This window comes from Haemorhous mexicanus, chromosome Z (genome assembly GCF_027477595.1).
Source record: "Haemorhous mexicanus isolate bHaeMex1 chromosome Z, bHaeMex1.pri, whole genome shotgun sequence".
NCBI classification, from domain to species: domain Eukaryota; kingdom Metazoa; phylum Chordata; class Aves; order Passeriformes; family Fringillidae; genus Haemorhous; species Haemorhous mexicanus.
Window position 1 is genome coordinate 29644556 of NC_082381.1, and position 11285 is coordinate 29655840.

Here is an 11285-nt window from a genome sequence, read left to right on the forward strand (position 1 = left end):
GGGACTGCAGATCCCCATTGGTGGCAGAGAAAAAAGAGCAAGGACTCTTCCATGGGAGAATATAGGCAATAGGATGAGGTGTCACTGTGTCCCGGTTTAAAAAGGAAGTGAGTTTTTGGGAGTTTGGTCGTCAAACCAATAGGTGCTGATATTTGAATTTTGGCACCTGGTGTGGCCACTGAGGATTATGGATGCGCCTCTGAGGACACAGGGCGTTGAAAGCAGAGAACTCCCAGGGGGAAGCTCTTTTGGTTCCAGTGGGTGAAAGAGGTGAGATCTCCCCTGCCCAGCTGCGGGGGAAGCCATGCGGCCAGGTGAGGTAGGCTGTGACCTGGACGGAGAAGGGAGGTGAAGGCCCCTTCAGGATGGAAGGGTGGAGGAACACTGAGAGCCATCGGGCAGCCCCACCCCCCGGGAGAGAGAGTGAGAGAGAGAATCTGTGCTTGTGCCACCTTGAAATTTGATAACTTGTGCTGGCAGCACAGCCCAGCTGAGAAGGAGAAGGGGGGGGGAAGGGGGTGAGAAGGTACCTGTGCCTGGCAGGGCAGTCCTGGGAGTTCTGGGTGGGCAGAGCCCAAGGTTTTAACCCTTTTCTTGGATGATGGAAACCTTACAAATACTGATCCTCCTGGATCTGAATGAGAAGAGAGAGATGGAAGAGCAGGAAATGGGCAAGTGTGATGAAAGTCCGTGCAAGTGAAAGATGTCAGAAGACTCGAGAAGAACTCTAGGTGGGAGGAGATGATGGAGTGGCCTTTGGCTGGACTTTTCGTGTATTGCCATGGACAGAACCATTTTTCCTGTGACACAGAGACTGCATTTAGGGGGAGGCAATGGCTTGGAGCCAAGAGAGTGCAGTGATGTGATGTGAGGAGTGCGTGAACAGAGACGGTGGGTGAGGAGGGTGGTGGTGCCCTCGATCTTCAGTGGAGAAGATCTCTGTTCTTGAGACCCCTGGGCCCCAGGGGGTGAATTTGGGGGGGACAGGTGTCCAGAAAGTGAGAGACTGTGCTTTTTTTTTGGAACTGGGCAGAGCATTCTTAAAAGGGAACCCTAGAATCAGCTGTGGTCCATGTGCAGTGGTGAGAGCACTGTACATGGAAGGAAGATGTCACAATGGCAGATGTTCTCCGGGCAGCGCCACGTGTGACATGGAAACACAAGAGGTTTCCACTGTGTTTCCTGGGGAAGCCTATGGTACAAGAGGGACTCCTCTCTTCTCGATGAACTGAGAATTGATTATCTGAAGGGTGGTGCTGGACTGAGAGTTGGGGATCTGAGGGGTGGTAACTTGATTGAGAATCTGAGGTTTTGTCTCTCTGCTGTGTTGGAAATGTGGTGGGTGGAGGAGGAATGTTTTTGGATGGCTTTCATTCTGAGTTCCATGTGTTTCTTTTATATATTGTAAGTTGATAAAGTTTTTTGTTTTCCCTTTATTTCCAAGCTGGAGCCTGCACTTTGCTCTATTTCTAATCACATCTCACAGTAGACACCAGGGAGAATATATTTTCATGGGGGCACTGGCATTGCGCCAGGTCAAACCATGACACACTGTCAAATGTGTTCAGATGCCCTCAACAAGGATACTAGTGCTCTTGGCTCAACTTGTTCTTAGTGTTTCAGAACATGGAAAAGAAGTGGGAAGACACAAATCAGTGCAGTTGCTGTGGGTTTGATAAATGGAATCTGCTTTTATGCCATGATCCTCCTGACGGTTTGTATTGTAGGTGGTTTTTTCATGCAGGCATACCTGCAAAATTTGGGGATCTGAGATAAAGCCCTTTTATGAGGGATATGGAAGAGACCAGCCTTGGGGAAGCAATATGGCAGTGAGAGACAGCTAAGCCATTTGCACTGAGAGGAAGAACAGCCCTGCAACACAGGTGTGAGCCCTGGCTGATATTCAGTAGAAGCAGAACTTAGGCAGGATCAGTTAGAAGGTCCTGAAGAGAGAAGGGTCTAATCCTTTGGTGCAGTATTGTATGGACTTTGGGGTCACTACTCCATTCCAAATGGCTTTCCCTTCAGTCACAAGAGGCTTCCATCTCTTCCAAAAACTGCCTACTGAAACTCTTGAGCTCCCTTCCAAATCAGTTCACTACTCCAGCATAACCCTTGAAGCACGGACAGACGACTCTTCAACTAATTCTAGTAGAAAAGAAGGGTATTTATTGCAACGCTGGACACATGTGAACTAGTTTCTAAAGATATATGCAAGGAGTTGCAGACTCCTGCTCTCTATTTCTACAGAAAAGGTTTTACATAAGGTTTCTGAGGACCCATAATACATAATTATTACCTGCTTGCTTTGTATTTTTATCAGCTGAGTATCGATTACAGCTGTGCAATTGTATTCCCTTAACTGGGTCAGTGGGATTTTGAAATGAGGGAGTAGTTGTATGGGAGGAAGAAAGCCATCTTCCTCATGGGGAACTCTTCTCCCATGGCCAGGTGGCAGGACCTTTTGACCTGCTGGTCATGGTCCAAGCCTCTCCTATCTGTTTGATTTTTCTTAAGGCAAGGTATTTCTTGCCTTAGACACCACCTAAGGTGGTGTCTGCTCCTTCACAATTGCTTCATCTATCCCCGTCACTCCTAGCTTTACTTTTTATTAGTTCCTAATATATTTGGTACTCTTTAACTTAGGTACCTGATTTCTGCTAGCTAAATTACTAACTTAGCTTCTAAATTCAATTTAAAATCTCACAAAAATATGCAGTCTTCTGCTATCCCAATTATATTCCCAGCTGGCCCCTCGACTCATCTGCACTTTTCAATTATCCTAATTACATTTTCAGCTAACCCCTTGACTCACCTCAGGCACATCCCCAATTCCCTCTCTCCCAGCAGCTCAGAGCTGCGTTGCACAGTGCTTGCTGTGCGCCAGAGAGCACAAAGCAGGCTGGCCTGGTGGGCCTGAATATTTCTGCAAAACACTCTGCATCTCAGCCCTTTGCTCTGGGCTCAGTGCAGAACTGCAGGATTGCAGGCGCTTCCTCCCAGAGCTGCGTGAGGCACTGGCTCCTGCAGATGTGACCTGCCAAGCTGTCACTGCCTCCCGCCGGCCTCGCTTCCCCTGGCAGAAGTGCCGTGCCTGAAGGAGCTGCCCTGTGCTCCAGCCTGCCCAGCAGCCCGGCTCCCTCCCCCGGTGCCCAGAGCGCTGCACACACTGCTGACCTTTCCCAGGAGTTACAGGGCAGCCGGCAGAAGAGGAGGAATGCTCAGCCAGCCCAGCGGCCCTCGGCTGCCCTTCGCCTTGCTCTGCTCCTGGGCACACTCCAGACGGCCAAAGCCTCCAGTCCGGGCTGTGCCCAGCACGGCTGCGCTTCCCCTCGGGAGCAGCCAGCTGCCAGCCGGGCTCTGAGAGCGGAGCATTCGCTCGCTCCCAGGAAGAGGCACCCAGGGCCCGGCTGCTGCCTCTCGCAGCTACAAGGGCCTCCTTCCAGCCTGCCTCTGCCGAGGCTCAGGCTGCTCCGGCCTCTGCCGGGCTCTGCTGGGGCTCCGCCCTGGGCAAGGCCGGGCCTGCTCTCACCTCACAGGCGCTGACAGCTCTGCGCCACAGGAGACCTTCCCGAGCACCCTCTCTGATCTTTCTGCTTTCTCACTTGAGCAAGGCTTTCCTTCTGCCAAAGAGATGGCATTTGGGGATACAAATCCAAGTGGCAGGAGCCCAAATGCTCTCCAGTCACAGCTGCAGGCCTGAATCCTTCCTGGATATCTTGGCTGCCCCACTCCTCCTTTAGTTTTTCCTGCAAATGCCATTGCCTTTTCTGCCTCAACCAGAAATACCACAGCTGTGCCAAAACCAGCCAGTGGGCCATATCATAAAGGCAGTGTGGTCTGGAGAGGATGAATGAAGAAGAACCTTCTCCACTTAAAAACACCACCAAAGAAGCCATAGGCGTGTCTTAGAACCAGTTAAAAACAACTGGAAAGTCAGAAGAAAATGCTGGGCTTTCTGAAGGGGTCAGAAGGAGGGGAATCTTCCAAATGAGTTGATGTTTAAGAAACTTTATTTAATACCAATCCTACTCTATAAACCTATACTACAAAAGTATTCAACAATTGCAACTCTACAATCCTACTCTAAGTTACTTAGGGAGATAACATCTTGATTTTTACATTCTTGTCTCCTTCTTCTTCCTTACTGAACTGACGAGTGGTCCAAGGATGGACGCTGGCTTGGCTGAAGTTACAAATGGATGCTGTCCGCAGGGGAAAAAAAAAAAACAACAAAGACCAGTGAACCATGACTTTCTGAGCTCAGTGCTTCACAGAGTCAATCAGGATTCCTCTGGGTCCTAGAAAAACCCAAAAAGAGGAGCGATGGGACCATCTGCTCCCCAGTCATCTTTTGCAGGACCTTGCCATCACAGGCAAACGTGGCCCAGAATCCCATTCATCTGTTTATTGTGATGTCTTCATCTTGCTGGGATTTCTGCCCAGCCAGTGCTCTAGAAATGGTGCTCTCCTTCCCTGGGGTTTCTTCCTTTCAGGAAACTCCAATGACTCACATAGGTTCCTGCCTTTGAAGGACAGGCACTGTGCTGATTTCCACAGGGACAGAAAGCAGTGTCTACCATTCCATGCCCCGCCCCTCCTGTGCTGGATGGCACCTTCCTTGCCAGCCCAGTGGCACTGGGTCCTGCAGTTCCCTCTCTGCCACACAAGCTGGCAGTGACCCTGGGGCAGTTCCCATCTGCTTGAGCATGCCAGGCAGCAGATGGGGCTGGGACAAGTCCCTCCCAGCTGTCCCTGTTTGCATGTCAGAAACCCCAGAGGGTGGGCTGGGGGGCACAAACCAGGGCCCCTTAGAGGCTCACAGTGAGCCCCCCACAGCCCCTCCTGCCCACAGCCAAATCTCTGACCCCTCAGCTGGGACTGGCTTCCTTGGGTTCCTCCACCATCATTTCATTTCTCTGTACCCTGTATTGCTCTACTTCAATTCTTTTGCCATTAGATAAACCTGAGCACCCTACCAAATTACAAAAGTGGACGACAGAAACAGTCAGAAAACAGAGCAGTTCTCCTCTCAGGAAATGCAGAGAGAGCTGGAGTTCTTCAGTTTTGTGAAGAACAAGCCCCAGGGAGACTTTATTGCCACTTTCCAAGACTTCAGAGCGGCTTTGAAGAAAGTGGTGGACACCTTTTATAACAGGGCCAGTTACAATATGATATGGTCAATATTTTTAATCAAAATGGGAATCAAGTCAGTAGGTCTAAGGAAGAACTTTTTTGCCTGGAGCATGGTGCAACCCTGGCACAGGTTGCCCCAAGACCTTGTAGGTGCCCCATCCCTGGAATCATTCCAGGTCAGGTGGCAAAGGGCTCTGAGCAACCTGATCTCTGAAAAGCTGTCCCTGCTCATTGCAGGACACTTGGACCAGAAGACCTTTACAGAGCCCTGCCAGCCCAGCCCAGTCTAGGATTCCTCACTGTTTTCATTTGAAGAGCACCAGAAGTGGAGGTGAGGAGGAAGGCGGCTCATCTGATGCCTTGCACTCCAGTGGAACAGGAGCCCATCCCTCAGACTCTGTTCCACCTGCAGCCCCTTCACATTTTACCTGCAGGAGCTCCTTGGCAGACCAGCGCCGCGCCTCATCTCTCTGCAGGCAGCAGCTCAGGAAGTCTCGCAGGCAAGGCGAGAATCGGTTGGGCTGCCGCAGCCGTGGTCTCTCTCCCCTGGCTGTCAGGAGCTTAGCCTGCAGAAAAAAGAAACACCAGGTTCCACCTGCTTCTTTCCCATCTGTAACTGCTCTCCCAGACCCCGTTGGTTAAGCTCCACTCTGCAGTGGCAGTTTCTGCCCTGGCAGAGACCCAGAGATGACTTTCCTTTACCAACCAAAAACCCAAACGCCGATGCAGCCACAGCTTTTCCAACATTCAGCACATCTTGCCTTGGCAGCTGATTTCACTGTCTGGCCTAGTTAGTGGGAGCTACAGCAGCAGAGCACGTTTCCTTCCCTGATGATTCACACCAGGATAACAGGCTTTTTGGAAGAGGGACTTTACTATACTAACTCTACTATTTCCTAGGATTAGTAATGATTTAGAATTAGATGAAAGGCATCTTTGCGGTTCTTGTTGGTCCCTTAAGCACAGTTGCCATAAAACAAAACTCATTCAGCTTCTTGTCCTCTTCTAGAAAATAGTGGTACTTGGAAGGAAAGGAAGGAAATCCACCAGCTATTCCTCTGGAAAGGAATGCAAACATTTGGAATCTCATATTCAACACAGAAACTTTAAGATGCAAGCACAAATATTTTGAGATGAAAATGCCTGCCTTGGTGCACAGGAGCCACCTGTAGCTCTATCTCTCAGCTGCAAGTTTCAGCTTCTTTATGGGGCAAAAGGAAACCTTTTCATGGTCAAATCAGGAGTGCCATGCCTATGGTTACCCTCTGCTCATTTGAATACTCAAGTCAATGCGTTAATGGTGTGCCCATTGTGGAGAGTGTTGGGTAAGAAATGTGGTGTTTAGCAGGATCTCCATGACCCCAGGCTGCAGCCTGGTCTCCATAAAAATGCCCATCACAATACTAACAGCTCTGTGCGGGTGGCACTGAAATAGAGGGTGACCAAAGAGACTTGGTTATTATCCTCTTCAACCCAGAGGAAAATGCCAAGGTCTAACACAGCAAACACACTTCGCTTGAGTAGAAATAATTTATGTGGCTTTCTTTCCTTTTCCCATTCCACCAGAGGTCACAAAGGGGGTTTTATCCTGTCCCTCTGCAGCTGTGCTCAGCCACTGGACATGGTGGGGAGCTGGAGTCCTCACTGTCATTGGAACTGTGCAGGCCAGAGATGGCCCTACGCTGTGGTAAAGGAACACAGCACCGGTGTCCACTGCCTATGTTGGATCCCAGCCCAGGCACCTGGCTGCAAGCTCATCATCTTGTTACAGTACCAAGAAACAGCCAAGGGTTTGGCGTACAATTCTAAGTGCAGTCAGAGAAAAACACATCCTGAACTGATCCAGGCCACCACACATGACTGAACAATGTACAGATGACTTGAAAGCCTGAATGTTTCAAAGACCCACAGGATTTGGAAAAGATGCTACAGAATGGAGGAGAAGGGCTGTGTTTAAAAAATGAAAAAGCAAGCAGAACTCCTTGGGCATTGCTCTTCGGTTTTTTCTCTTCTTTCTCTTTTTCTTTTCTGTTTACTTTTGCTTTTTCCTGTTGTTTTACTTTTTCTATACAATTGAAACTGGGAAGGTCTAACCTCCATTTCAAAGGATATTTATCACATGTCTAACCTCTGCACTGAAACATTCTTGTCCTTCAGAAACAGACATCCAACAGCGTTGAAAAACCAAGTGAGAAATGTCAGGCATGGCTGGTGGCCAAAATGGCAGGTTTCTGAACTGGTTAGGTTTCTCAACTGATTAGGTTTCTGAACTGCCACTTTCCTTTCAGATGCAACCAAAACTAGAGAAGATGCTGAAGTGCTGCAGGGACATTTTTAGAAGGGGACCTTGGTGGAAGTGGTACCAGCAGATGGCAATGGGATTTTGTCCAATGGAACCCAGAACATGGGACAGGTGAGAAAGACAGAGGGATCAGGGAGTATTTGCACTTACCAAGACAGGAGTGGCATTCCAGTAAGGAACTTCTCGTTCCACCATTTCGATGCCCACGATTCCAAAAGACCATATGTCCACTTTGGGGCCATATGGTTGACCTGTCAGCACTTCAGGAGCCATCCACCCAGGAGTGCTGGCCACGGAGCTCTGCCTGCTCTGCTCGGAGGTGAGCTGAGCAAAGAGGCCAAAGTCAGCTGTGGAGAAAACAACAAACCATGAAAGCCAGCTCCAATTAGGAAACCAAGCAAAATAATTCCGCCCTCTCAGGCTAAGAAGGTACAGTTGAATCTCCTGGAGAACTGTCCATGCTCATTTTCCTTGGGGTTTAGCCAAGGAAGTATGGAATTGGCCACTTCCAAAAAAATCCCAGGTGTTTTAACGCTGCTCACAGCAGTGGAATATTTTCCCCTTAAGCTTAAGATTGTAGCTCCCTCTGCCTGAAAGGGAAAGAAACGCCACTCTTGACTTCTTGGGGTACCTTATACCTCTGTGCACGTTCCAGTTGTGCCTTCAGCTCACAGCAGGGGTCCCTGCACTGTCACCAGCACCATTTTTGGGGAGCTGGCAGTCACTGAAAGCAGCCCCACACCCACATCCCTGGAATGCTGCACCTGGCCAAGGATATACTGACCCAGCTTGACAGAGCCATCGGTTCTGAAAAGGATGTTGCCACTCTTCACATCTTGGTGGATCACGTGGTTTGAGTGGAGAAAATCCAGTCCTCGCAGGCACTGAGAGAGAAAACAGAAACAGGAGGGCAAAAATTAGTGATGTCATTTCATCACACAAGAAAGGTAACAAAGAATCTAAAAGATCCCTTTTCCTGGGGAATGGAGAGTAATGGCAGAACACTGTGCTACCGAGAGGAAGAGCTTGCAGCTCCAACACTTGCAGAGCTGGACCTTCCTAAGGAAAGGCATGTCAGCTTTTGAAAGAGCAACAGCACCTTAAATTGTAGACTGTCCCCTGCAAACCAGCCAGGATGACTCCTGCTGCAGTGGACGTGCTGTTACCATGCAGAGGACAAAGGAGGGGTTTTGCCAAAGAAGAAGAAGTCCCTCCCTTTGGTGTGAAGCAGATCGCTTTTGGGTGGGAGGCTGCATGACAAAGGTTTTATTGCTGGCCTCAGCACAGACTTGGAAGTATCACATCAGTCACCTTCCTGAAGCAAGGAGCATTTTGGCTGCACTGCGATCCTTTTCAGCTGAGGACTATGAGAAATGAGTCTTTTTTCTTTGCTGCTTGTTTCAAATCCTGCCACTAGCACCTTTTCTTTCACAGGAAAGAAATGCAGTGAAGGCAGGCTCCAGGCAAACATTTATAGAGGCAAGGTGGAGAACAGCAAATACAAATACAAGAGACAGAGCGGGAATACAACTGCAGGAGATAGGAGTACTGGCACTGAGTTCAGGGAGTGCAGGGGCACTGGCAGGCCTTTCATCTGAGATGCTTTTACTTGCCCATAGCATATCAGCAACACAGAAACAAAGCTTGGCACAGGAAATCACTCCAGGTCTGAGCCCCTCTTTCCCAGACAATCCTGCCCAAGCCCTTGGCAGCACAGATGGGATTGCTGACCTCCCGACTGATGGCTCCTGTCTCATCTTCAGACAGGTGGGTCTTGCTGATGATGTCGCTCAGAGTGCCTCCATCCATGTACTCCATAACCAGCCAGAGTTCCTCACCCAGAAGGTAGCTGAAAGAAGGAAACAAGGGCATGGAGATGAACAAGCATGGCTAGGTTGTTTTCTTGACTGATTCTTGTTTCTAGGTCCCTTTGTGAGAAGGCCAGAATAAAAGGAATGGACATTCCCTCTTGGCTGGGCATTGCTTGCAGTCTGTGCAGTCTCAAGGAGAAAGGCACAGCTGTGGAAAAGGAGATGTCTTAAATGGCCAGCAAGTAAAAAATGCAGTTTAGTAACAGATAAAAAACCTGTCTCACTGTGTGTTTCTGGAAGTAGGCGCCTAGTCTTCCTGGCATGGAAAGCAATGGAAAAGAGAGGACAGAATCCAAGGGAAATCCATGTTACTTCATCCAGACATAAAAAGACACTTAAAAAACCTCAAGCTTCAAAACACAGTGGTGGCTGTGAACTTACAGGCTATTGATTTAGTAAGATATGACTGATCCAAGTTTTTGAATTATTTTCAAACTATGTGTGCCATGGAAGACTCATACAGACAAGATGCACTCTCTTCCCATCCACTGGAGATGAGCAGAGCATAATAATCAAACAATAATTACAGCTCTATTTTCTGCCACTGACCAAAACCGGCTTTTACCTTGTATGTTTGCAATATGTGAACAAACATGCACAACAACTGACCTCTCTAAATAGTTGACTAGACTCGGATTCCTATTCATTTTCATGACCGTGAGTTCATTGACTTTTAGTTCCTTCTTCCTCAGTCCTTGAAGATTTATTTTCTTTATGGCCACCTAAAATGACATTGAAAATCAGTAACTTGAGAAGTCAGTGGCACAAGACCACAATTCACATGGAGCGAGTGATTTTGCAATAACACAGCTGAGCTGTGCCAAACTGCCTTGTGATTAGGCACTGCAATAATTAGGGACTGACATTCCAACAGCTCATTTCTCTGCTCCCTTGGGGCCAGTTCCAGGACACATGGGGCCACTGAGGTTTTGCCTTGTCCACTTGGAAACAGTGGTGTCTCAAGTATCACCCACAAACCTCTGACCACACTCTCTGCTGCTCTTTCTACAATTCAGAAGATGTAATCCATGCCTTAATACTCTGTGGATACATCTTGGGCTATGCGCAGGGCTTAAGGTTTTAGGGACACCATGCAGATCTCCCTATGTGCAGTTCCCAAGTGCACACTGCAGGTGGCTAGGGAACTACCAGTAACTTTCAGAGGTATTTGCTGGCAGCCAGAAATGAGATTCAGGACTCTGAAGCTGTAGCCCCAAAGAGCAGTGAGGTGCCCTAAGGCACAAGCTTTGATTCAGCAATGGAGAGCCAGTGAGCGCCTCCTTCTCTGAAAGGAACCGCTGCCCTCCGTGCCTTCCTTCCGGCAGCTGAGGAGGACAAAGTCCCAAATGTATTTCATGGGCTGGCCCCAGTCTGTGCTTCTTGTGCCTTTTCAGCACAGCTCTACCCAAAGCTCCAGCCATAGCTCCCACCCAGCAGAGGGGAAAGCCTCTCAAGAGCAGCAGAGTCTGCAGGGGCTGATGACATTTACCTCTCCTCCTGTGGCATTGATAAGCGCTCTACAAACATCTCCAAAAGTCCTAGAAATAAAACAGAAGCAGTGAAGGAGAGGCCATTTAAATCTTGCACTGAAAGCCAGCCCACACAGGAGATCTCTGCTGTAAATGCCTAAAACCTGCAGGATGCAGGAGGCTCTGCCAGAAGAAGGCAGATGATGCATTTTCCTCTCAAGGCCATGTGCACTGGGCCTGTCCCTGAGGTACTGGGGTTTACTGTCACATCTCCGCTCTTAAAGACAGCTTTTTCTTTAATCTTGGGTTTCAGTTTCTAAACTGTGCAGTTTCTATCCTGACCATGGAGTATTTCCTTCAGCAAACTCTTGGAACTGAGGACTTCATCGGACACTTATCAGGGAGTAGGTTGCTCTTTCAGGCAAGCAAGTTTCTTCCCCTTTTATCAGTGTGCCTGTATGATTTAGAGACATCCAAAAATGCTAAGGAAATCAACACAGAACTTTT

At 48.7% G+C, this 11285-nt stretch overlaps 1 protein-coding gene and 1 long non-coding RNA gene across 2 annotated transcripts in view; one reads left to right on the forward strand and one right to left on the reverse strand.

Moving 5' to 3' along the window:
* LOC132322281 (uncharacterized) overlaps nt 1-11285 on the forward strand; it is a 247108-nt gene that overhangs the window by 116173 nt on the left and 119650 nt on the right. The window lies entirely within an intron of this gene.
* LOC132341544 (serine/threonine-protein kinase PAK 3-like) lies at nt 3996-10996 on the reverse strand. Its single transcript, XM_059873189.1, has 7 exons — nt 10799-10996; nt 9919-10031; nt 9170-9287; nt 8223-8322; nt 7589-7785; nt 5565-5702; nt 3996-4205 (listed from the first exon to the last, which is right to left on the reverse strand). Exons 1-7 carry the CDS (start codon nt 10985-10987, stop codon nt 4119-4121), a joined length of 942 nt encoding a protein of 313 aa, XP_059729172.1. The 5' UTR covers nt 10988-10996; the 3' UTR covers nt 3996-4118.

What these genes read in the sequence shown, in the direction of transcription:
- LOC132341544 (XM_059873189.1), bottom strand. Translation starts at nt 10,987, where the DNA reads ATGCATCATCTGCCTTCTTCTGGCAGAGCCTCCTGCATCCTGCAGGTT. An exon ending in CGATGGCTCTGTCAAGCTGG is followed by an intron (nt 7,786 to 8,222) that starts GTCAGTATATCC and finishes TTTTCTCCACAG; the next exon opens with CTGACTTTGGCCTCTTTGCT. An exon ending in CTGCCAAGGAGCTCCTGCAG is followed by an intron (nt 4,206 to 5,564) that starts GTAAAATGTGAA and finishes CCCTGCGGACAG; the next exon opens with CATCCATTTGTAACTTCAGC.